The sequence below is a fragment of the Heloderma suspectum genome, chromosome 11, assembly GCF_057233095.1.
Source record: "Heloderma suspectum isolate Gila_16-S chromosome 11, 16-S_ref, whole genome shotgun sequence".
In the NCBI taxonomy this organism is placed as follows: domain Eukaryota; kingdom Metazoa; phylum Chordata; class Lepidosauria; order Squamata; family Helodermatidae; genus Heloderma; species Heloderma suspectum.
The window spans coordinates 8635391-8662434 of record NC_139468.1 but is presented as its reverse complement, the minus strand read 5'-3'; the positions used below and the strand labels follow the sequence as shown (position 1 = coordinate 8662434).

At 44.9% G+C, this 27044-nt stretch overlaps 1 protein-coding gene across 7 annotated transcripts in view; it reads left to right on the top strand.

Moving 5' to 3' along the window:
- Positions 1 to 1054: 1054 nt before the first annotated feature.
- Positions 1055 to 27044, top strand: part of LOC146336952 (uncharacterized) — a 51198-nt gene continuing 25208 nt past the window's right edge. For 2 of the 7 annotated variants that reach the window (XM_084816748.1, XM_084816750.1), the window contains exons 1-7: positions 1055 to 1155; positions 3863 to 4219; positions 5994 to 6416; positions 9665 to 9766; positions 9871 to 9895; positions 9988 to 10022; positions 13997 to 14100. In XM_084816748.1, coding sequence (XP_084672874.1) covers positions 1113 to 1155; positions 3863 to 4219; positions 5994 to 6416; positions 9665 to 9766; positions 9871 to 9895; positions 9988 to 10022; positions 13997 to 14100 — 1089 coding nt within the window. In that variant the 5' untranslated portion in view covers positions 1055 to 1112. Of the gene's footprint in view, positions 1156 to 3862; positions 4220 to 5993; positions 6417 to 9664; positions 9767 to 9870; positions 9896 to 9987; positions 10023 to 13996; positions 14265 to 16344; positions 17909 to 27044 lie in introns of those variants that run through there. The other 5 variants (XM_084816752.1, XM_084816753.1, XM_084816747.1 and 2 more) reach the window with 4 other exon arrangements.

Sequence of the window (27044 nt, the reverse complement as noted above, 5' to 3'; positions counted from 1 at the left end):
TTTCCTGCATCGAGCAGAGCGCTGGACTGGATCATCTATGTGGTCCCCTCTGGTTCCACAAACAAACTACATAGGAGGACAGACAAATATTTCTTTTCCTGGACCTGCCCCATTTACATTTAAAGCAAGAAATGGGGTCTAACAGAAAAAGGAGTACACGGGCCTGATAATAAAGGGAAATGAAGCAGATGGAAAAGAGTGCTTTGACCCTTTCCTCCCTGCTGTCATCCTGAGGAAAATCTCTCATTTGAAGATGCAATTTGCATCGGGAGGAAATCTCTCATCGATCCCCCAAATAGGGCCTGCGCTTCCTGCAATCCCAATAATTATTACCCCTCCCCCATGCTATTTACAGTTTAGAAAACATGATGTCCCTTAAATGCAAAGAAGGATCGAACATCACATCTTGTCTGGCCCTAAGAGACACGAGAGCTCTGAGCGCAGAATGAAGTATGTTCTTGGTTTGGGTGTTCACCTTTGTGTTTAACTCATAGCCCAATTCTAACATTGGTGCATATGTGCTGGACTTATTAGGCTAGTTTATGACACAAAGAGGAAGTTCATATGTGTGTGGCTGGTTAATAAGCGACGGTGGATTATTAACCACCCCGGCACACGCCAGGCGTGTGCTGCCCGCTTTCCCTAATTACCCCCACTGGGGGTGGCTTGTTGTTATGTGCAAATTCAGTGAGGGTGGCTGGCTGGGGTGGTTAACAAACCAGCGAGCCACCCTAGAACACCCAGCACCATGGACCTGGGATTTGCGGGGGTGGGTAATAGCCACCATGGCTTATTAACCACCCACGCACGTGTGAACCCGGTCAAAGTCTAGCTGGATACCAGATGAAATCACGGCTTTTGGGAATTCAGGCTAAGATCAAGGAACTGATCCATTATAAATGATGGTTCAGGGAGGGTAAGTTGCCATTGTAGTTTCAACCACAAGTGCCTCATAAGCAGAACAGCAGTGAAGGGTGTAGCTTATAAATGACTGTTGTTCCTGCCACCTGTTTCCTCTTGTGGTCTTCTCCTAGGGCTCAACTTCTGCTTCCTTCCCCTTTCAAAGTAATTCGAACTTAAGAAGCAGGACTTTTTGGCTTCCATTTAGGATTATGATTTTCATCCTGATCCTTCCTTTTCTAAGGGAAATTACAGGTATGTGTATTGCAAAGGAAACTTGCTGTCTCCTTCCACGTTTGGGTTTGTGTGTGTGGCGTGGCGTGGCGTGGCGGTTCTTAGCTTTAAGAGTTTGCAGATCCTTGCACTGCAGTTTCCTTTGGCAAGGACTTTCTGCAGAGTTGGAATCGTCAGGGGACAACTCAAGCCCTGGTGCCCAGGGACAGTCCATCTCTTGCTGCTGACCCACTAAAGAGGAAGAATAGCATCAACCCCTGTACACCCCCAATTTCACAGAGGCAAGGACTGCCCCACTCCTGGGAGGAATGTTCCCCTCACATCTCAGCACCATGGTACCACCTGTGACAGCTCCTTCTTCTCCTTTCCCCATCTGCTGCCACATAGTGGGCAGGGAGTAGGCCGGCCCCACCATGAGTCAGAAAGAGGCAACTGCCTCAGGCGGTAGATGTTGGAGGATACAGCCAGAAAGTGGGAGTAAGATGCTGGAGGGCAGAGCTGTGTGTGCCGCGGGGCCTGCCCTCTGCTCCCTAAGCTAGCCTGCTGTCCTCAAGAGGACATTGTTTGATTCATCTATCAGCCCAGCTGGGTTCTGTGCATGGAATTGGGTGGGGCATCTTGTCCTTTGCCTTGGGCAGCGAAATGTCTTTGGCTGGCCCTATGGCAGCTGTTGCTCGCCATTTCGGTTTTCTGACCTGCCAGTGCAGAGAAGCTACAAGTTATTGGTGAAGATGGCTAGGAACAGCTGCCTGCCTTCTGCCTTCATGGGACAGTGTTTGCCGCTTCTGGCTGTGATTGTGACACGGCAACAGTGGAAGCAGGTACAGCCTCTGTTTTCCCCCTCCATCTTTGCAGCAGATAGAGAGGAGGCAGTGTAAGGGCTGTGACCACACCTAGTGGGGCCCCCAACCAGACTGCATGTTCCCCTGCTCTTTGCCCCAGGCGACTGGCATTCTGGTCAGGCCCCTTTTAAGATTCCTTCCCCCTCAGCTTTCTTCCTTGCCACTGCAGCCTCTCTCAGTCTCATTTGCTTTCTCGGTTACAGCATACTGTTGATTGATACTGCTCTGTCCCCCTCCATGTGCAGGGCACAAAGCCAACCCAAGAGTTGGTGCATGTAGTAGCTAAAGGTTTCAGCTATGGGTCAGGAAGTCCCTGTTCAAAACCCATCCCACACATGAATGCAATAGGTGGCCTTAGTCAAAGTATTTTCTTTGAGCCTCGAGACCTCCATCTGCAAAATGGGGATCATAATGCTACTGAACTACTCTGCAGGGTGGTTGAAAGGATGTACCTGAAAGCATATTCAACTAACACCAAATCCTCCCTCAATGCTTATTTTGTTTTTGTGTCACACCTGGCAGTGGTATTATGGACTGCCCATGGCACTACCATAGCCTCCAGCCCCACAGCACAATAGCCACACTTGCTGGGCCAGTGAGAAGTGATTTGTGGACTGTCAGGAGGTTGGCTGAGGTCACCTGAGCACATCAGAGATGCCTGCAAAGTCAGATTAGGGTCTGGAAAGGGCTTGAATCACTAGCAGCCAAAAGTGAAGGGCAAATCCAGTTTAATAACCATTTCCACTCCATAGCATGCAAGAATGCAAGAGGTTTGGGATCTCTAACAAAGATCTCAGCAGGTCACAAAATCATCATTCTTAGGAAAGGTTGAAGGAACTGGGAACACTTAGTTAGGAGAAGAGAGGAGACATGATAGCACTCTGCGAATCTGTCAGGAGCGCCCTGGCAGCCTCTTTCAGTCTAGTCCAATAGCTAACTCAAGACACAGACAAAAGGATTCCCTTCAAGGCTTTAATCCTTTTACAACTTAATGACTCTTTCAGATGCTAATCACCAGCGACTAAGCAAGGAACAGCAGAGTAGTCTATGCTCCAGGTTAGGCAGTTGGTCCCTGTTTGAAGGAGAATCACGGGAAGACCCTGAACTTATGGGCTAGGGAGAGATCCTCCCTCTTTCCCTTGGGTCCTCGGGATGCGACTGTTGCTTGCGCGCCAAACGAACGGAGCACCTCCTTTCGGCGCCCTCCATCTGTCATTGCTCCCTGCATCTGCGCCAAGCGTCCAGCAAGCCCCCCTCCAGCGCTCTCTCGCTGCCAGGGTCACTCTCTCTCTCAGGAATGCTGGCAGGAGGAATCTCTGCCAGCTGCTGTGCCTGTGAGAGATGAGCGAGCTCCTCTCCCATGGATTGCTGTTCCTCCTCAGAATCAGAACTGCTCTGGGGTTCTATCGGCTCAGTTTCCACCCTGACAGAATCCCTGAAAGGCTGTCACACAGAAGGGGCCAAAGATTGCCCCAGAAGGCAGGACTAGATCTATTAGGCTTAAGTTACAGGAGGGGAGATTTTAGCTGAACACTAGGAGAAGGGAAGAGCAATTCATCAATGGAACCAATTACCCAGTAATTACCTGGAGATCTTCAAGTGGGGGCTGGGCAGCCATCTGTGAAGGATGTTCAAGCTCTGGATTTCCTGCATTGAGCATGGGGTTGGACTAGATGTCCTACCACACCCCTCCAACTCTGTAATTCTATCGGGCTGGGGAGCAATGACAGTTAAAGTGGTGTGACACTTTTCTAGTAGATGCACTCAGGAGTGAGGTCCTGTTAGATCTTCTGAATGTTCAGCAGGAGAGGAGAATGCCTTGATTTTCTGGACCAACCTGAAGTGCTGGATACTCCCATTCACAGATATGTTTTTCTCTACTCTAGGTGCTACCTTCTTTCTTCATTACAAAAATGAAAACCATGAGCTGTTCTGCAACACATCAGCCAATCAGAGCCAAACAGACTGGTGGGTTGGCTCTGAATGCTCATCCCTGCAAGAATTTACACAAATAAACTACAATCAAAATCGGAACCTTCTTAAATGTTCAGTAAAGGAAGACACAAATAAGACAAATTCTATCCGTCATAAGATATCCATGACCAATTTCCCTGATGGTGGGATATTTGCATGCAAAACTGAGATGGATAGTAAAACAACCAATAAAATCCCACTTTTTACTGATCCGGAGGATTGCAGGAATTTTAACTTCTTTATTGTGGCAATACAAAACAGTGAGGCAGGTGAGAAGATTACATTAAAAAAATACAGTAAAATCAAACTCATCTTCAGATGCATTTAAGAAACGTGATTGTGAGTAAGTGGGCTGGCGATGAGGGCATTGTCCTAATTTCTGGGCAGACAGCAGACTGGGTGCTGAGGAAAGTCTGGGGAGAACTGACCGGGACTAGAATGCAATCAGATGCAGAGTACAAGGTCTGGACATCTTGTTGATGGGACTGAAAGAAAGGGTGCAAATAAGTGGATGAGCAGGGGGACGGAAGGTGCAGAAACAAAGGCTAGGAGGCTGTCAAGGTTCCTCTTTTGACCTGGACCCCTGAGCAACCCCTTAAGGATCTCTTGCCTCCTTGAGAGTCCCACCTTCCAGATTTTAAACTTCCCTTTCCCAGTAACGTGAGGTTTAGGCTGTAGCCTGACCTTGTTTCCCCTTTGCCTTTGTTGGCCTCAAACCTTCACAGTACATAAAGAAGCAAATGCATTGTGCCTACGGACTTGTCTTCAGTGAGAATACATTATAGAGCCAATATACAGATACTGTGATATATGTATGTGTATATATCTTTCAGAAACCTGCAGCTGTTAGTTTCTCTTTCCTTTCTGGAGGTCTGGGTGGGGGCCCCTTTTTTATTCTCTTTGTGTAGGCATTGAAGCCAGGCAGTCTGGTGTGCCCCCTCAGGAGTTAGCCTTCTTTTGTGTGCATCAGCATCAAGAATGCTGTTGTGGAAGCTTTGGAGTCATACCATTCTATCATCTAGCCCAGGAGTGTTTCCTCCGACTGGCTGCAGCTCCCAAAAGTCTTTCCTTTCTTTCTAACTGGAAGTGTAGTGGATTGGACTGGGATCTTCTCTTTGCCAAGGATGTGCTCTCCCATTAAGCTATGGTCCCCTATGATTCAAATCATGATTTGTTTCTTTATACTATTTATTTAGTCTCCCTCTTTTACATTTAAGGCAATTCAAGGCACTGTGTACATCTGATTCCTTTGGTGATCACCCAGCCAGTCACCTGAGAGCCGCCAGACCTGCTTAGCTTCTGCAAGACTGCTGCATCACCTGCCCTCAGACCATATCATGGCTAAGCTAAGGGCACAGTTTCTGTTTAGAATGGTTCCCATTTAAGGTCACTAGCGGGAAGGCGGGAAATTTCCATGGATTAGTCCCCAAAGCAAAACTGGCATATTCACAACTATAAGGATAATTATCCAGGATAATTATCCAGAATAGGGATAATTATCCAGAATAAAGTAATGAAGTAACAACTTTCCCAACAGCTATTGCTCAGTAATGAGGAAAACACAACAAAGCAGCAAAACCAAGAAAGCAGTAACCTGTCACTAAGAAAATATGGTGTAACTGGCAATTGCACCAAAGAAGGAAAGAACACTAGTTCGGCCAGATGGATGCACAATTGGTGGCTGGTGTTTATCTTGAATAGCCAAATGGATGCACAATAGTTAGCTGGTGTTTAGTCTGAACAGGAGACAGAATAATCTGATCCATGTGAAATAGCTGCTTTAAAAACACAGAGAAGATGTGAAATAATGGAAGGATGAAAAGCTCCTATTCAAAAGAACAATTTGGAAAACCCTATCCTTGCAAAAGCAGCACATTTTTTTTTGGTGAGGATAAGTGACCTGAATCTGTGCTGTTACTTTTCAGCAAGGTAACAATATCAGCAGGAACAAGAGGGGAGGTTTTCCAGATTCCTAATGAATAGCATGAGATAGTCATATCTTATGTTTATGATCTCATGGGATTATTCCATTTTGCATTCCAGATGACAAAATTGAGAGTATTCCCAAGCAATCAAATAACACTGTGCTGGTGAAAGAAACAAGCAGTTTCACTCTTCCCTGTGAGTTTCAACTGAAGGATGTTTCCGTAACTTTGGCTGTGTATTGGATTAAGAAAACCGATCAAGGGACGTGCCTCCTTTCTGTTTCAAATGCGGGCTGTTACAGTCTTCGTAATTTTTCTTATGATATAAACTGTTGTGTTGATACCGAGATAAAAAAGAGACGGTTCAGCAATTCATCAGCTTCAGCCCCAGATGGGCAACACCAGAGTCACACAATTACAATCGTCAACGTCACTGCTTTGGACAGCGGACTGTATTTCTGCATGGTTACTGTATTTTCACAGAAACACTTCTGGAAGATTATAACGAATGTGTCCGTAATAGTGGAGGACCCCACGGAACGTAAGTTTGAAACTGGTAATAAAATATGTTCTGTTGATTCAGACCCGCAAACCCTCAAATATTTCACAGATGAAAATAGGAATGCTCCTAGAAAAACCCTTCGGGAAAACCCTTATGCTCACAAGCGACATTGCTACCCCAGAGGCCAGATGTTAATACATTGACAGTGCCATCCTATGCATGTTGACTCAGAGGTATACCTTACTGTGTCTAAGGGGGTTTACTCCCAAAAAAGCGAGTACAGGATTGCACCAAGCAGGGATATTCCCCACCCCCACAGCCTGGGGATTATATCCCAGAGCCTAGATTTCTCCCATGGGCCCTACATAATTTTTAAATAGCTTTAAAAGATGCAGTTGTCTGGGAACCCAGGCTGAGATAGGTGGCAGCTCCACAGCTAATGCCCTTCACCCACCACCCAAGAGCAGGGGTAGGCAACCCGGTGCCCCCTAGGTGTTGTGATCTACAACTCCCATGAGCTCCAGCCAGCATGGTCAATGGTTAGGAGTTATGGGACTCGTAGACCAAAATGTCTAGAGGGCTCTGAGTTACTTACCCCTGCCCAAGAGCATGCTTCCTTGAGTTGCACACAGAGCATGCTTTTTGAGGGAATCAGTCCTCCTGCTGTGAAGTGCCCAGCCCTGGGACTGGGTACTGCCATCTTGGGTCTATGAAGCAGCTCAGTTTACTTTTCCCAGACTTTGCCCCTTTGAGGATTGAAGGATGTGGGTAGGTTCATATAAACTATATATTCATATATTCATACAACTTGAAAGGTTGTCACAGAGAGGAAGGCCAGGATCTCTTCTCTATCATCCCAGAGTGCAAGACACGGAATAATGGGGTCAAGTTCCAGGAAGCCAAATTCTGGCTGAACATCAGGAAAAACATCCTGACTGCTAGAGCAATACAGCAATGGAACCAATTACCTAGGGATGTGGTGGGCTCTCCCACACTGGAGGCATTCAAGATGAGGCTGGACAGCCATCTGTCAGGGATGCTCTGACTTGGATTCCTGCATTGGGCAGGGGGTTGGACTCGATGGTCTTGTAGGCCCCTTCCAACCCTACTATTCTATGATTCTAAGCCAGGGTGGGTGACATGTGGTATGCAGGCCACATGTGGTCCCATCCTCTTTTCCTCGCCTACCACCAAAAATCACCACTCCACTGCCAAATTGCTGCTGAATTGCTGGAGAGGAAAAAGCCACATTTCCCCTTTAAACAGGCATGGTCTGAAGGCACATGAGACAGCTACCTTGCTGAAGCTAAGCAGGTCTGGATCTGGTCAGTGCTTGGAGGGGGAGAGCACCTGGGAACCACATGTAGCCATCTTGAGTTCCATGATGGAAAAAAGGTGGGATATAAATAAAATTGAGAGCCAGTGTGGTGTAGTGGCTAGAATGCTGGACTGGGAGTCGGGAGATCCGGGTTCTAGTCCCCACTCGGCCATGGAAGCTCACTGGGTGATTTTGGGCCAGTCACAAACTCTCAGCCCAACCTACCTCACGGGGTTGTTGTTGTGAGGATAAAATGGAGGAGGAGGAGGATTATGTACGCCGCCTTGGGTTCCTTGGAGGAAAAAAAAGGCAGGATATAAATGTAATAATAAATAAACAAAATAAATATAAATGAAAATAATAATAAACAAGATTCATGGGGAGCACCTTGCTTTAAATGGAAAACATGCCTTTTTCTCACTGCTGAATTTTTGGTGCCATGGGTGGATGGCATGGCCCTGATGGATTTCCAGTGGAGGGGTGGTGGTGGAGGAGAAATTGGTTCCTGAACACTCAGAGGTTGCCCAGCCTTGATGTAGGGAGAGGTTGTCCTTGACATCTCAAACACTGAAGCTTTCAGAATATCTGGAAAATATGCAACAGCAACATTTGTAGAGGAGAACTGGGGAGGGGGAGCAAATTAGTTTCAGCTCTAGGAGCTATTTTCTTGCCTCCAATCATTAAAACACACACATGTGCCACAGACAATAAGTTCCAGGCCAGCTACACAGACTTAATGAGTTTTGGCCCATGTCGTATCTAGTGATGCTGTCAAATTTCATAATTAGTGAGCTCACTGGTCGAAGTTCACCCATTCGTAACACTCACTGTTTCAATGAGCCTGGACTGGCATTTTTTTAATTCACTATTAAGTTCAGAATTGATTATGAGTTTCTGAGCATGTGCTGTATCTAAATAACACTTTTTCTGTACCTGCACTGAATTGGTTGGGTTAACTCTCTTCCTGCTTATGGTAAACTGTGATGATGTCACATCTTTCTTGCTCCCATCGCATCAGATTTGGGACGTTGTTGTTCATAGAATGCTTACTTGTATTTTGTTCTGTAAGTAAACATGTACTTCACTTACAGCTGCTGGTGGGTACAGTGCTTCTGTAACAGGCCATGTGAAAACAACCAATCAGGAAGAGGGTACATAATGTGGGGATGCATGATGACATGATTTGTTTCCAACATACAGCCCCAAAGATGCACTTTCATATTTCGCATGTTTGAACGCTAATTGAAACTGAATGAGAGTTTATTTTAAAGGAGAACTCTCATCTGAGCTTACATGGGTGAGTTCATTATTATCCCAGGAAATAACAGTTTCACCCAGGGTAAGTTGGCCCATCACTACTCGTATCACTAGATCATAGAATCATAGAATAGTAGGGTTGGAAGGGGCCTACAAGGCCATCGAGTCCAACCCCCTGCTCAGTGCAGGAATCCAAGTCAGAGCATCCCTGACAGATGGCTGTCCAGCCTTGTCTTGAATGCCTCCAGTGTGGGAGAGCCCACCACCTCCCTAGGAAATTGGTTCCATTATCGTATTGCTCTAACAGTCAGGATGTTTTTCTGGATGTTCAGCCAGAATCTGGCTGCCTGTCACTTGAGTCCATTATTCCGTGTCCTGCACTCTGGGATGATCGAGAAGAGATCCTGGCCTTCCTCTCTGCGACAACCTTTCAAGTACTTGAAGAGCACTATCACATCTCCCCTCAGTCTTCTCTTCTCAAGGCTAAACAGGCCCAGTTCTTTCAGTCTCTCTTCATAGGGCTTTGTTTCCAGTCCTCTGATCATCTTTGTTGCCCTCCTCTGAACCCTCTCCAGTTTGTCTGCATCAACGTTTGTTGTATGTTAGCAACAGGAAAAGTTAGGAGTGTATAAATATTTTTTTGTAAAATGTGGCTGAAGCTGGTGAATTGCTTTTCCTCCTGCTGATGTATTATCTCTGGCTTTCTTTTTAGCATTTATTCCAAAAGAGGCACAGATCTCCTTGGGAGTCGGAGGAAGCATCCTTCTTATTGGTGGGATAATATTATTCCTTTGCTGGAAGAAGAATCCTAAAGGTAATGAAAGAAGGCTAGATTAAAGTGGGATCAAAGGGGACTTTGTGATCTGCAAAAGCATTTGTGACGTTACAACTTCACAGTGCATTTTAATTTTGTTACAGGAAAACCATTTGAACCAAATCAAAGGTACTACATATAACTACATTATAATATGATATAAGGAACCTGTTTTTCTTCCAGCCAATAGAAATGACTCTAAAATCATCTCTTTTATCCAGGGAACAGACTACAACTGAAATGGAAGCAGAAGACTGTAAGCACAATATTTTTTCATCAATTTAAGTGGTGGCTCATGTAACACATTTAGGAAACCTTGCACTGGAAATGTCTTAACAAATATTTCACACTTAATGACCATGGAACATTTAACATGGATTCAGGTGGTTAAATATTTGAGACCAAAGTTCTAATAGTCTGCATGTAACAATTGCAGGTTAACCAATAACTGGCCTGGTCTCCCCATGCAGCAGAAAGGTGTGGTAGAATCCTACAGTGGTAGTGTGTAAAAACTAGTGCTGTGCTGAATCTACCCTCCCATTTTCATGAAACTTTTTGCCCCCTGTGAAAGACGCAACTGTTTTCCTCCCTCTTCCATGGGAGGAAAACAGTTCCTAAGAAAGTAATTTCTTAGAAATTTCTTAGTGGTGGGTGGGTGGCTGGGGGATTGTGCTTACTGGTAACAATGGAACATTTTTTAATTTATTTATAGCATTTGTATTGCACCCTATATCATTAAGATCTCAGGACGGTGTACAGGTAAAATCAATTTAAACAGTATAAAACAATGAATAATTTAAACAGTTAAAAGCATATTAAACCACTAACCAGCTAATACCAATTAAAAATCTAAAACAATAAAACATTAAAAGAGTGTGCAACTTTAGGGAACTCAAGTAGTCCTCAAAGGCTTTGGTAAAAAGCCGTGTTTTAACTTGCTGACAAAACTAACCCAACGTCTGCGCCAATCGGGCCTCCAAGGGGAGGGCATTCCACAACTGGGGTGTCATAGCAGAGAAGGCCTTTTCCCACATCTGACCATAGTGCACTGGAACATAGTGAGCGGTGTGGGTATTCTTTTTCAATGAAAAGCCTTGTCAGCTGTTCCCAAAAGTCTCCCATGTCGTGTACTTCCTGGAAACAGATTGTCCTATCTTTGGGAAGCAGCGGAATCATCCTTCGAAAGCAAGGATGATGCTTGCCTTCAAGGTTTCTTCCTGACTTGGAGGAGCCAGAGACCCATTCCAGCATTAGCACCTGGTCTAAAACAGCTCCTTAAAAAAAAACCCTTTAAAAATGACCATGCCACCCTGCAGAGAAAGCCCAGGGATGGCTCCAAAAAGCAGACCAAGGAGCTGCCTTCCCTTCTCTGCAACCCACAGAAAGAAAGCTAGCATCCCACTGGCTACCAGCAGAGCCATCCTTGCTTTCACAGGGCTTTTCCTCTCCCTGGATGGTTGGAGGAATCTCCCTTTTCAGCTGGGCAGGAAAAAGCCTTGAAAGCTAGGATTCACTGGCTATTAAACTGCTTTCAAACAGTTTTTTCCCCTCCCTGCTGAGCAGGGAGAATAAATACATCATGCAGGGCTCCGAAGAATGGCATGGTGTGAAGGATTCAGGCCTATACAGGCAAAGGGAAAAAAAAAGTCAGGCTTTGGGGCCTGGAGTTTTCTGTTGGGAGCGGGAAACTCTGAGAGGAGTACTTTCATTTCTCTGACTGTTGGTTTCATTTCTCCACTTAAGTTTCATTTCCTCAGGGTTGAAGCAGTACTTTTGGTTTTGAGGGAGGAGGGTAAATAAAAAAAGCAGAGACAGCCAGAGCCTGAAGTGAGAGCAGAGTCTGAAGAGAGAGCAGGAAGAAGCAGCCTAGAAAAGTCTAAGTGCAGCTAGGGTAGAGGAACTTGCATTTTGCAAATTTTCTTTTCCTTTAGTGCCTTTTGTATCATGTAGCTATATTGCATAAACACTTTTAGTTGTAAGTTGTTTGCTTTAAATCTACTAATAAACATCTACAGCCTAAACCCCATGTTATTGGGAAGGGGAGCTTTAAAAAAAGGAAGGTGGGACTCTTAAGGAGGCAAGAGATCCTCAAGGAGTTGCTCAAGGGGTCCAGGTCATAAGTGGAACCTTGACACATGGTCATTTTTAAAAGGTTTTTTTTAAGGAGTTGCTTTAAACAAATGGTTTATCTCTCAGGCACACTTCTGTCAGGGTGGAAACTGAGCCAACTGAGCCCCAGAGCAGTTCTGATTCTGAGAAGGAACAGCAATCTGTGGGAGAGGAGTTCGCTCATCTCTCACAAGCACAGCAGCTGGCAGAGATTCCTCCTGCCGGCATTCCTGAGATAAATAGTGACCCAGGCAGTGAGAGAGTGTGGGAGGGGGGTTTGCTAGACGCTCGATGCAGATGCAGGGAGTGACGAGTGATGGAGGGTGCGGAAAGGAGGCGTAGCGCTTGTTTGGTGCGCAAGCAACGGTCGCATCCTGAGGACCCAAGGGAAAGAGGGAGGAACTCTCCCTAGCCCATAAGTTCAGGGTCTTCCCGTGGTTCTCCTTCAAACGGGGACCAACTGCCTTAGCTGGAGCTTAGGCTACTCAGCTATCTTTCTCCAGTGCTGTTCCTTGCTTTGGCGCTAGCAACTAGTATTCTGAAAGAGTCATAAAGTAATAAAGGAATAAAGTCTCGGAAAGAATTCCTTGTCGTCTGAGTTGGCTATTGGTGGGGACTGCAAGAGGCAGCTAGGGCACTCCTGACAGCTTCAGACAGTTTCCCAATGCCCCGCCTTCTTTTAGAAATCCCCTATGAGGAAGTGTATATGCCAACAGTCACTGCTCTTGAGCTTGGGATGGGTGGTTAAGTGGTTTAAAGGAAGAGCACATGAACCTTGCCTGTCCCTCAACAGTTCCTCATAAGGTAAACACCAAATCACCCTATCGCAGAGAATTTCTCCAAAATTCTCCACCATTTGCTTAAAAAAAATCAGAAGAAATTCTTTTTCCCCTCCCTCCTTCCCAATGAGTACCCAGCTTGCTGGGGGAAAGGTAGTCACGACTGGGGAAGGCAGTGGCAAACCACCCAGCTACAGTCTGCCATGAAAATGCCAGCGCAAGCGGCGTCCCTCTAGGGGTCAGCAATGCCCCGGTGCTTGCACAGGAGGAACCTTCCCTTCCCTTCCCTTCCCTTCCCTTCCCTTCCCTTCCCTTCCCTTCCCTTCCCTTCCCTTCCCAATGAATGGTAAAAAAAATTGACTGTGAAAATTTCAGCACAGCACTAGTAAAAACCTCCATGTGTATAGAAAACTGGCATACAAGGAGAGGGCTAGGGAGGACCTTTTCTCTTGATGTGCTAGTTTTCTATATTTCTCTATAAAGAGACGGGTTTTTTCTTTTCTTTTTTTAAAAATAGCATCAACACAATAGACACATCAGCAACGTAATACATCACACAGAATACATACCAACATATGTAAAACTTATACACAAATACTGGCACACTAAATCAATGTTTAAAATGGATTTTGTTTAATGTGGAAGGATTTGCTCCCATAGCATTTGAAGTGGTAGAATTCAGAAAGGATTCTGCTACACAAAATTCCCGATTTCTAGCTTGCTGTAAAATGAAGAACCCATTATTTTCATGTCACCTTTAGAAAGAACCCATCATGTTCTTTCTATGGAAACAAAGCCCTATGAGGAGAGTTGGAAAGAACTGGGCATGTTTAGCCTTGAGAAGACTGAGGGGAGATAGGATAGCGCTCTTCAAGTCCTTGAAAGGTTGTCACAGAGAGGAAGGCCAGCATCTCTTCTCGATCATCCCAGAGTGCAGGACACGGAAGAATGGGCTCAAGTGACAGGAAGCCAGATTCCGGCTGAACATCAGGAAAAACTTCCTGACTGTTAGAGCAATACGACAATGGAACCCATTCCCTAGGGAGGTGGTGGGCTCTCTCACCCTGGAGGCATTCAAGATGAGGCTGGACAGCCATCTGTCAGGGATGCTCTGACTTGGATCTCTGCAATGAGCAGGGGGTTGCTCAATGGTCTTATAGGCCCCTTCGAACCCCACTATTCTATGATTCTATGTTCTTGTCTCTTTTAAAAAAAGAAAGAGAATTGACTTTCTTGGTGAAAAAAACAACAACCATGGCCTTATTTAATTTCATTCAGCAAGACTGAAAACCTGCTTGTCTTTGAGTCCACTTATCTCCCTTCCTTTCTTTTGGTCTTACAGGCTCCCCATATGCAATCAGCAGTCGCAGTGACATATGTGGAAATGAAGTGGTCTATTCGCTTGCTATGAGCCCTGGTGTGAACCCAAATAGAGCCTCTTCTTTGGTGGGTAGCAAATCAGCTTCTGGAAAACAAACTGGAGAAAATGTGGACGCACTCTATGCTGTGGTGAATAAAGACCATTCTTGAGTAGCATAGAGGGCTAGAACAGCCTTTATTTCAGTTCATTTTTGATCAAAATTTATGAAAGTTCACAAATTTCTTCATATTCAGGAAGGAAAGGCCTTGAGTCTTTAAAGATACAATGCAGGGAGATTAAGCAAAACTGAGAGAGTCCTTCGTCCCTCCTCTGGGGTGATCCTTGCTGCACCACAGCATCTCCCCAATAATGGATGGAAGGTCTAGTGCAGCTTGTCATTTGAGCTGCGTCACCTGATCTAGAGAGCCAATAGGAGTGTAACTGCTGACTCAGGCTTGGCTTCCCAGACTCAGCAACTTTGTAGACGGAATTGTTGAGCTTCAGTTTTGGAAGCCTGGCCTCTCCAGGAACCTGGACACCTGTCTTCCTCTGTTGGTGTGAATTGCCTGTTTCTGGGTCTAAGGAGCAGTGCGCAGCCCTTTGCAAAGAGGCTTCTAGCCTGGCAGGAGTTCCTGAATGCCGCTCTGCAGAAAGCCTCTTTTCCAAGAACCTTGTGAGGCTGCAAGCAAGAACTGTTTTTTCCTCTAAGGCCACAATCCTATGGAGATAGTTGGCTGCCTCCAAACTCGGAGGTGATGACTATCCAATGCGGGGTGGGCAGAGCATGGAGGGGATGTTCTCCTCTGCACTCTGGCTGCCCTGCATTTGTGGCCAGACGGCCGATTTTGGCGTCTAGCCAGGATGCCTCGGAGCGCATGTCGGGGAGGCCAGATGGCACATAGGAAGCATCATAATGGTGCTTCCACCATTCCCTCCCCTCTCTGCCCCCAGGAATGCCCCCTTTCCCCCTGCTCCCCACTGCTCTTCCAAGCACAGCGCCGGGGACAAACAGCACTGTCAATAAGGCGGTGGGTGCGGGGGCGGGGAGGCACTTTTCTGGGAACCAACCTCGGAGTGCTGGCTCCGAGCTTGGTTCTCAGAAAAGGAAAAATCCTATGGTGGTCTGGACGCTGTGCAGCAGCCATAGGATTGTTCCCTAAAGGTCTAAACAGCATATTTGTTGCAGTAGCATGGGGATCTTTGCACAGAGCCTTCTACAGCCTGACAGCTCTTCCTGAATGAGAGAGTCCCATGTCACTGGTTTCATGGGAGTTCAGAAAGAGCTGTCAGGCGGTAGAGCCCTCTGTTTGCAGAGTCTCGTGATGCTGCACAGGGCACTGTTAACATAAAAGAAATAGTACAAAGACCCTACAGCACCTCCTATACGTAAAAAGGTGAGCAGAAATCCTGCCCCCCTCCCCAAAGGGAAAATTATTTGAAGTCTGCTGCTCCTGCTCCCTGTGAAAGAGGCAGAAAAAACAATTCTTTTTTCATAGGGAGATGGTTCAGGTTCAGCACAGCACTAATAATTATTCCCAGTCGTGCCCCCCCCCTTACACACAGTATTTGGAGAACCTATAAAAATGATGAGTTGAACCACCTCTGACAACTTTGACCACAGCATCTTCCTAAAAGGCTACATTTTACTTTCTGTGATAGTTTTTTTTTTTAAAGAATAATAATAAGCTGTACTCAGTTAAATACTTTCATGAATTTCACTAACAGATTACTTACTTGGATGATACACATAGGATAAAAATTGGCACATTTCCTTCAAAACAGTTATTGAAAACTTGGCAGCTGCCCAGAGATTGCTGGCTGGACTTCATCTGTGGACAGCTAGATGGCAACCTTACTCTTGCAAACGAAGGCTTTTGGTTTGCAAGGAGGGATGGGTTAGAAATCCGTTTTGCTCACGTATGAATGAAAACCTACCTAATTTCACACTTTTAAACCACTATGTGAACTGCAACTCAGTTGTTCTTTGAAATTCACACTTTTCTGAATTTTGCAGTGGAGTTCTCCGATCGAAAAATGCATACAAAAATCCATATCATAGAGAAAAATGATCTTGGAATATGTATTCTGTTAGGAAAACTGGTTGCAAAAGATGTGTATAAAAATGTGTAGGCAAAAGTTCATACAAAATGTATTAGGAGAAGCGTTCCCCAAAATCCTTATGAATTTTCTTTCAACCTTTTTGGGGTTATTAATAGTGTTTTAGATTTGTTTTCATTTCATTCAGATTAATTTCATGTCATAGTGCTTTAGATTTGTTTTTAAGACAAACAGTAAATCTTTTCCCCCTGCTCCTATTCTCTCCACTTTAGGTTTTCCCCTCCCTTTTTCATACTGTCCTGTATTTAAAGAGTAAATGTTTCATGTGTATAAGCAAAATCAGGAAGCAGAAATTGGATAAATTAATAGTTACATTGAAAAAGCAAATTAAAATAAATAAATAAAAACAAAACAAAACAAAACAAATAAAATTGGAGTGCATTCCTATGTATGGGAGTTTTAGGACTTTTTTCTGTCAAACATGCCTCTTTGCTGGCCTGCACTATTTTTGCAGAGGATCACATTACTCTGCATATAATTAAAGAAAATTTCCCCCTATTACTTGGAATTTATTATTTTCATTCAAAAAACAAACAAACACAAAACTTCAAAAACTTAAGTTCAGAAGAATCAAACTTAAGACTGGAGAAATTCTCAAAGTTCAAGATGAACTGAATTCAAGACTGGAAAAATGAGAAACTGAGAGAAATGAAAACTGATTCATCCATCACGATCCCACTCTGGCCCTGTAGGGCTCCCCAGAAAGCCATGCCCCTTCCCTTGGCCACACCTCCTTTTCCCTAACCACCAGTTGTTTGATATTTTGCTGGCTTTTGTGCAATTTTCCCCCCATTCTGAAAGGTTGAAATGTCTCTCCTAAGGCTGAGTTACTGGCAGTGAGAGCTTTAAAGTGCAACCCTAGACATGTTTAGACGGAAAGAAGTCCTACTGCTCCCAGCATTGGCTGGGGAATGCTGGGAGTTGTAGGACTGCTTTCCATCTAAACATGCATAGGATTGTGCCCTTAGGCTGGTATTTTTGACCCCACCCATTTTGTCTTTAGCCCCACCTCTTTGCAGGGGGCCCTATCCACCACTGGAATGCAGCCCCTGAAAGCTTCTCCAAATCTGAGTTTGGTCATCAGCTGGAAGAGGTGTCTATTTTCAGACAATGCCCTTGGGTGTGATTGATAGCCAATATCATTGGACCCCTCTGGTCCAGCATAGATTCCTCCATGGAATTGCTGAGGTAGAAGATCTCCCACATGACATTTATTTTTGTTCTAGGTACTTGGAAATTTGTCTTACATTTTTAGAATATCATTTTATTGGGACTACATTTAAAAATGATTCCTAGAGAAGATAAGGGGAAGTATACAATGTTAGACCTCGATAAAGTAGACCGGTTGAAATGAATGGGAGTTAAGCTAGTTGTGACCAACTTAAACCTCATTCATTTCAATGAGTGTACTCTATGTAGGACTAACATTGGATACTCCTCAAGCTAACTAATGTCAGCTGCTGACCCTTTTCTGTTTAATAGGGTGTTCCTTTTTGCAGCGGCTGCTATGAGGATCCATGAAAACGTGTTATCAGAGATAGTTTTAAATTGTCATGGCCTTGCCCTAATTTAAAGATGATTTTATTACTTATTTTATTGTTCTCACTTCATCTTTGTTTTACTGCTCGTTTGGTTCTTCTAACTCTGGTTGTACAGTGTTTTATAGCTATAGCCTTTCTAGGAGATGTATTTGCAAATGCAATTTGTTGTATCATATATATTTTGACTACTTTTGAATTTTTGCAAAGACCTTTGGCTCTAAGCAATAAATGTTTGTCTGGCTGGCAGACTGTAAATGTGTTTTAACCTCCTCATCACAGGCCAATCCTATGCATTTGTACTCAGAAGGAAGCCCCACTGTGTTTAAGGGAGCCTTCATTGGGGTGGATGTGCTCCTGCCTTAGGCTGCAATCCTAGGCACGCTTGCTTGAGAGTAAGCACTTAGTCTCAAGTCAGCATGCACAGGAGTGTACAGTGAGGCTGCAATTTTATGGGCCCTGGGATGATGTTCCAAGGCCCACAGAAGGGTGTGGATCTCCATCCCTGTGCATTTAGAGAGGGAGGTCCCTGGGTGGAGAGGAAGATCCATGGGTGGAGAAGGTGAATCACCCTCATAAGCCACCTTCTTGTGGGCAGGAAGATCTCTGTTGCTCCACCATCAGTGTTCTGACCATGTAATGGCAAAAAGGGGGCATTCTGGGGTGGATCTGGTATGTGTGTGTGTCCACTGGATCCAAAGCCCCCTTTCCCTAAGACACCCCTGAAATGTGGGGAAAGTATGCCAGTCCTGGAGCTGGTGTATTTGCTTTCCCTCATGCTGCCCCAACACTCCATCTGCTTTGCCAGTTCAAGCCCAGTAGGACTTGGGATTCGGCAGTGTCTCTACCATGGATTCTTCCTCCCCTGCCCTCTTTGGATGTTCTTTGGGCAGTATCCAATGGTGTCGTTCTGCAAATTCAAATAACACTATCAGAGCTCCACCGTATCTTTCCACTGAACAACCAGCTGCACATCACGCTTGCACAAATGGTTGTGCAAGCAACTGCACAACCTCTTGCCCAGCCGCACTTCCACAAATATAACATTAGTGTGCATCTCCTCTTGGGCATAGTTCATAATCTAGTTTCCACTAGCGCAACATCATTTGCCCTAGTGGAATGACACAGTTGGGGAGTGTCCTGTGGCTCATTTATTTTCACCAAGACTGCAACCCTCTGCATGCTTACCTGGGAGTTAAACCCTGGAGGCTTACAGTAAGACTTACTTCCAAGTATTATTACATATCTATACCACCCAATAGCCAAAGCTTTCTGGGCAGTTCACAACAATTGAAACCCTAAAATACAACATGATGAAATACAATATAAAGGTTTAAAACTATAGGATAAAATAAAAACAACCAAATAGAACCTGGCAGCCGTGCGAAGATTTAAAATACAGTACCAGATTTGATACAGAAATGGAAAAAAGTTAAAATGCCTGGGAAAATAAAAAGGTCTTTAGGCACTGAAAAGAGCACAGTGTAGGCACCAGGTGAGTCTTTCTGGGAAGCTCGTTCTAGAACTGGAGGGTCCACAATAGAAAAGGCCCTCTTCTTAGTAGCCATCCACCTCACTTCCTTTGGCAGGGGCTCTCAGAGAAGGACTGATGAAGACAATCTTAGGGTCTGGACAGGTGTATATGGGAGGACATGGTCCTTTAGGTAACCTTGTAAATACAGATAGGATTGCACTGGAAAATATAGTATGTTGTGTTTCGGCTATCCTCACTCATGGTGGTGGAGTATCAAATAGATATTTTGAGATTTTGGTAATATGCCTATTTGTTTAATCAGTTAGGGTGCAATCCTATGCATTTTTAGACAGAAAAAAGTCATACAACTCCCAGCATGCCCCAGTCAGCATAGCTGGTTTGGGCATGCTGGGAGTTGTAGGGCTCTTTTCTGACTAAACATGCATTGGATTGCACCCTTAATGAATTAATTATAGCAGGGACCAGAAAGTCTGAACATATAACACCGATTCTGGCCCACTTGAACTTTTCTGAGCCCAATTCAAGGTGCTAGTTTTGACCTATAAAGCCATACGTGGCTTGGGACTATAATACCTGACGGAGCACCTCTCCTGGCATGGACCCACCCATACAATATGATCATCCTCTGAGATCTTTCTCCAATTGAATTGGGGAGGTTTGGAGGATTGCAATAAAGGAGAGGGACTTCTCAGTGGTGGCATCCTGATCATGGAATGTTCTCTGCAGCAAGGCCTGCCTGGTGCCAACACTGTCATATTTTTAGCACAAGTTAAGACTTTCCTCTGCTCCCAGCCATTTGACAGCATATGATAAAGTTTTTAATGGATCCTGGGATATACTCTTCATTGTTTAAAATTGTTATATTTTTGTTCATAACTGGTTTTATATTATGTTATTGTACTGAGTTTGGTTTTTTTTTAATCTTTGTAAACTCTCCAGAGAGCTTTGGCTATTGGGTAGTATAGAAATATAAGAAATGAAATGAAACTCAGATGAAATCAATACATCAAAAGGTCAATAATCATTACATTAACTGCCCCATTTAATTGATTGACAACTCTAGTTATAGTCCAACAATACCCAACCTGAAGATGCTAAAATGAGTAAGCAAAGAACAGGCCAGAGATGGTGGTTGACTCAGCAGAACCATTTGGCAGTATTTAAAATGTTTTTTATTCAGGTTGCTGTTGGGTGCCTTAACAGAGTTGTTACATTATATGGATTTTGGAAACCAAATAATCTGAATGCTTTCTCTTTTTTGGAAGACTGCAAAGAATAAAATCGTTTGGGCAAATGGTGTGCCTCTTAACGCTTCTGTTTGGGAGCGATAAAAGAAAATGAACTTCTCTAAGCAATCGGTATCTCCCTTGCAGGGAATGTACATTAAAACTAATTGATTAATTCATTGAGTTAATATTCCAGGCCATGTGAGGGACTCCTGTATATGATTGTATCCTGTCATTAGGGTTGTTATCATTGCTTCCGCTCTGCCAGTTTACATTATCATCTTAAATGCAAATTTGGAACATGATGAGTCCTCAAGAAGACAGAGATAGGCTAAAGAGGCCAATGGGTCTTTAATAAGACACACCAAAGGATTCACTAGGAACAATAGCTTTCATTATCTGAGTTCATTGATGGGAGTTACAGAATGCAAGAACATGGCTTTAATAAGGCAACCCATTCTCCCTGGGTCTATGCATTTGAGAATATGAATTGCTTAGGGATGGATGAGAATTTTAGTCAGTTCATTTTCTGATAAGAACTTTCCAAAATGCACACATTTCTTCAAACACAGGATGAAAAGAATTTTAGATTAAAAAATCTGAATGTGGGAGAAAGTGAAATGGACAGATTGGTCTGTCCAGGCAGAGGACTTTGAGTGCTTAGCTCTTAAAAGGCTGGGTTTGAATCTAGGGGTGTTGCAGAAGTCCAAGAGTGGGGGGTGGAGTCTGGCAGACTCCCCGCCCCCACTCAGCCTCCCAGGCCCTGTTGGCAGAGCTGCCGCACTTACCAGACCCCGCTCACTGAGCCGCTGCATGGTCCACAAGTACCCGGCTGCTGCCCAAACCCTCAGTGAGCTGCCATTTTGCAAAAAAGCAGCAGCTTGGGTTTTCTCGTAATTATAATGTTATGTAAATGGTGGCCATAAAGGGGCCATTTACACAACTTTACAGCTTCCATTTAGGCAACGTTACATTTATGGAAAACCCCGAGCCACCATTTTTGTGTGAAATGGAGCCTTGTTGAGGGGTTGGGCGGCTGCCAGGCTCCCACGGACCTGGGAGTTATATATTATTAATCAGTCTATGTTTGGTCCTAACCTACCTACCAGCTCTACCCCTTCTAAATCCTACTCCCCAAAGCCCACTCACTAGATGAAGCTTCCTCAGTCCCTAAGGCCCTGTCTAATCTCCAGCTGTCAGCTCTCTCCTCTTAAAACCACAGAACCCTCACACACACTCTCCAACACTCTATTACCCCATCTTACCTGGGTCACATATAACAATGCAAGCATACCCATTAATATGACCAGCATATGTTACAGCAGACTTCCCCAACCTGGTGCCCTCCAGATGTGTTGGACTGCAGCTCCCATCATTCCAGGCCAACATGGACTCTTGTGCATTGTCATTGTAAGCCACATTGGGATCCCTCATAAATGGCCATGCTGGCAAGGGACAATGGGAGCCACAAGTTGCCCACCCCTGCATTACATACAGTTGTTTCATCAGAAGCGGCTCATCTATGAGAACTCACAGGCAAGCTTCCAATCTCTGTCCACTGAAGTATCCCAGAAGGCCAGCAACACTTCTGCAGTAGCTGGTTAAGAGGCCCAAAGCAGTAACATGGGTTGAGGTAAGACAGGTTACGATCTCTCCAGTTCAGAACACACCAGTTCAGTTCATCTAAAAGTGAGGTTTATTAACAACACACAGAGAACAGAGAGCTGTAGCCAATGGAAGGAGCTTGGCACCTCTTCTGAATGTCATTGATTTACTACCTTTCTCTTCTCCCAAGATGCTCAGGCATAGGGTTCTTCCCACCCATTTTATCTTCACAACAACCCTGTGAGGTGGATTATGCTGAAAAATCGGGACTCGCAGGACGTTACCCAGTGAGCTTCATGGTTGAGTTGGGACTTGAACTTGGGTATCCCTGATCCTGCTCTGACACACTAATTACACTGGCTCTCATGTTACATTTTCAGACTCTGTTTCTGGAACCATTTCTTCGTTCTGTGGAGACCACGTTTACCACCTCATTCATTTCAGATAACAAGGTGCATCTGCTGCTAAGAGGTGCCATCTCTGGGATGACTCTCTGGCCCCAGAACGGCTTGCTCCTTGTCCCAGTGTTAGAAACTCGTTTGTCCAACCATGACATGTAAAATAACTTTGTGACACACATTCAAGCAGCGCTCTGTGTTTATTAAGCACGTTTGCAAAGGTGGGTGTCCTAGCTGAGTAGGCACACCTGACAATCAAAGCACACAGTTTTTATTCTCTTTCCCCAGCCGCTTAGTCCCTCCCTTGTTTCCCCATTGGCTAGGTACTCCAAGGTTCACAACTTTCCGATCTGCCTATTCACATTATCTCCTTGGCATGTTCCCCCTCCTTTTACATACATCGCATGCACATTATAATGACCTTATTAGCTATGCAGGGTGTGTAACATAATATTCATGAGCTCTTTAAGCACACACAGTTCTATAATGACCATGTGTCCTAACTCTGTTTTTTTCTATCTAATTTTCTAATGTGGTTTTTACTTTGCTTAGCTAACCACATTTCTAACTTCATTTTAAGTTTCTTACCACAAAGTACCTTAGACATGTTTCCACATCCTGTCTCAGCTCAGTTACTGCTCAAAAGCATTTGCGACCTATTTAATGCAAAAGCAACATTTAACTCTTTCATACATCAGTGAGCACAAGCAAAACACACAAAGCAATGGGGTAACACATTGGATGAAGCCACTTAAAGCATCTCCCATAACATTAGTGTAACACAGGGGTTCAAACCCAAAGGCCATGCTGCTTCCTCTGGCCACACCCCTTTCCCCCAACTATCAATCATAGGAACACAGAAAGCTTCCTTATACTGAGTGAGGCCTTGGGTCCATCTAGCCCAGTATTGTCAACACTGATTGGCAGCAATGGCTCTCCAGGGTTCATAGAATCATAGAATAGTAGGGTTGGAAGGGGCCTACAAGGCCATCGAGTCCAACCGCCTGCTCAGTGCAGGAATCCAAGTCAAAACATCCCTGAGAAGTGGCTGTCCAGCTTCATCTTGAATGCCTCCAGGGTGGGAGAGCCCATCACCTCCCTAGGTAATGGGTTCCATTGTCGTATTGCTCTAACAGTCAGGAAGTTTTTCCTGATGTTCAGCCGGAATCTGGCTTCCTGTCACTTGAGCCCATTATTCCGTGTCCTGCACTCTGGGATGATCTTGGCCTTCCTCTCTGTGACAACCTTTCAAGTACTTGAACAGTGCTGTCCTATCTTCCTTCAGTCTTTTCTTCTCAAGGCTAAACATGCCCAGTTCTTTCGGTCTCTCCTCACAGGGCTTTGTTTCCAGTCCTCTGATCATCTTCGTTGCCCTCCTCTGAACCCTCTCCAGCTTGTCTGCATCCTTCTTAAAGTGTGGTGCCCAGAACTGGACACAGTACTCCAGATGAGGCCTAACCAGTGCTGAGTAGAGGGGAACTAGTACTTCCCGGGATTTGGAAGCTATGCTTCTATTAATGCAGCCCCAAATGGCATTGGCCTTTTTTGCAGGCAGGAATTTTCCAGCCCTACCTGGAGATGCTGGGGATTGAACCTGGGACCTTCTGCATGCAAAGCAGGGGCTCCACCACTGAACCACACCCCTTCCCTGCCAATCATTTGGTGGCTTCCCATGTTTTGCACAGTTTTTCCTCCATCTAGTGATGCCACCGAATTTCATAATTACTCAGCTCACTGGTTGAACCTCAACTGTTCATAATGCTCACTTATTTAACAGGCCTGGACCGGTGGTTTACAAATTCATCGTTAAGATCAGAATTGATTGTGAGCTTCTGAGCATGCACAGTCTGTGTCTCAACAATGCCATTCCTGTGCACGCACTGAGTAGGCTGGATTAACCCTTTCCCTGCCTAATCGGGTCCTGATTCCTTCCTTGCCACCACGGCCACCCTGGCTTTGCGAGGAGGAGGAGGATTTGGCAGTGCCCCCCCTCCATTTTTAGTCATCCTACAGTCTCTTTGGCAGCTTCATTTCTGCCACCACTGCACCTCTGGCTCTGAGGAGGCATGACATGCTTCCAAACTACAGCTCCCAAGATGCACTTCCATATTGCTCAAAGTTGTTTTTAGATATATGTTGCCTCTGTGTGTACTGTCTGTCAATGTGTTTTTATGTAAATGGTTTTTAAACTTTGCATACTGTATTTTAATGATTTTTTTTAATCTTTGCAAACCGCCCAGAGAGCTTCGGCTATTGGGCCACATAGAAATGTAAATAATAATACTAATACTAATACTACTAATAATATAATGGAGTCAGAGAGCCTCAGATTATCCTCTTATTAAATTAAAGAATGGCAAACAGGGAATGGTCAAGAAAACATCATTGACACATGAATTACGGGTTAGCAACGAACACTGGGGTGTTTTTGGTTTTAAAATTAAAGTGCTTGCGTGAATCACTTTCCGTGCTGGCTGCAGAAGGTTAATTCCTTTTAATACATTTTGTTATCTTAGCATTTTAATGACTGTTGAACTCACAGGGAGATTGGCAGCACTGAAGTTGCATTGACTTTTAAACAGGATTGGCCCTGTATTTCTTTCCTCATCTTCTTTTCAAAGCCTGGTGCAGGGGATAGGGAGACAATAGACCTGCTACTGAACTTTAAAAGCCCAGGAAAACCTCTTGAGATCTTAACTCTGGGTCACTTACAAGGGAGCTGAGGAGCAAAATACAGGGCACATGCAAAATGTGTGGAACAAAGGCCTGAATTTAAATTTTTAAAAAATGAAAACCAGTTTCAAGAAGCTGTGATTTGGAGAACAGGAATGGAGGGGTGTGGATGGTTAACACTTTCCCCACAGAGGTTTTGTGCTCCAATCCCTGCCCCACCCCCCAGCTTCCTCTCCCTTAGGGGCCAAGTTACAGATTTAATAGGTTCATGTATCTAATGAAGTGGCCAGTGGCCATGAAAGCTTATGCCAGAATAAATTAGCTAGCGTTTAAGGTGCCACAAGACTCTTCCTTGGTTTTGCTGCAACAGACTAACACCCCTCTGGAACTCTCAGCTGGAAAAGGAGCTGCCTGACACCCCCCGGGCAGCCATTTTGAGTTTTAAAATCTGCTTAAAAGCCATCTACGAGGGCCATATGGCCTCCTGGGGTAGGGAATCCCAAAGATTGTTTCTGAATTTTAAACTGCTTTATTTCTTGTTGCAAGCACTTCATTATAGGGTAGCCTAGAAATACTGCCACTGAATAAACAAAAAAAGCCAAACAAATACAAATCTTCATACTGATAATGCTGCATGACACTCCCAATCTTTAGTTTGTTCAGGTGAATACAACCACAGAGTTGGAAGGGACCTCAAAGGTCATATAGTCCAAACCACTCCCGATGCAAAAAATCCACAATTATGGCTGGCCATCCAGCCTCTGCTTAGAAATCCACCACCTTCCAAGGCAAATCTGTTCCACTGTCAAACAGCTCATACTGTTAGGAAGTTCTTCCTAACATTTTGTTGAGATCCCCTTTCTTGTAATTTGAACCCATTGTTCTGGGTCCCACTGTCCTGCTCTAGATCGAGTCTTGGCTGTTTGCAAGCAAGTACAGGGAGCGATGCAATAGAGTAGTCAAGTTGCCAAGCAAATGGTTGAGGACACAGACTTCAGTCCAAGGAGGTTTAAGCTAAAGCAGGAGTGGTTAAAGTCCAGGCAGAGGACAGAACACAGGCAGGCAGTCAGGCCACAAGGATCAGGCAGCAGCAGGAGTAGCCAAGGTAACAAGCAAGACGTCAGATACAGTAAAGAGTGCAATCCTATGCATGTTTAGACAGAGAAAAGGCCTATAACTCCTAGTGTTCCCCAGCCAGCCATGATGACTGGGGGATGCTGGGAGTTGTAGAACTTTTCTGTCTAAACATGCACAAGATTGTGCCCTAAAGCACTCAGGTATGTTATGCAGTCCAGAAGGTCAGGAAACAGAGCATCAATTGCAGGGCATGATTCAAGAAGCAAGGTACATGGCCGAGGCTGGATGGACCAAGCTGTTCCAACTTTGGCTGGTTTTCCAGTGAAGGCTTTTGAGCCCAAAGCCAGCCAGACCCCACCCAGAGCTCAGCTGCAGTAATCAGAGCTCCTGGTCCAAAGCCTACTCCCGAGGAGTCCTTTTCTCCTGAGGAGACCACTTCTGGAGGTGAGCACTTCTTCGCACAGGAGCCCTGCTAGCCTGTCACTTGAGGTGACGATGCTCCCGGGGATCAGGGGGTGGCTCAGCTTCTGCCTCAGAGGCAGAGTCCCTTTCTCCTGACAGGGATGGCTCTGCAGCTACTTCCCCCAAGGGCTCAGGCCCCTGTGGGTCTGGGGGCAGTCCCTGGTGTGGGATACCCTGAGCTTCTGGGGCCTCTAGCTCCTCCTCTGAGGAGGACTCCTCCAGTCGGGGGGTGATACCTACCCTCTGGAGCAGGGGTGTGGAACTACTTCAGCCTGACAGCCAAATTCTATTTTGGAGAAGTGTGCGGGGGCCACATCCCTGTTGGTGGGACCAACAGGAAAAGGGGTACAACCAAAATATATGCACGTGCAAAGCATATTGTAGCTTAAAGCTTTCACTGCCAGTAACTAAGCAGTAGGAGGAGCATTTCAACCTTTT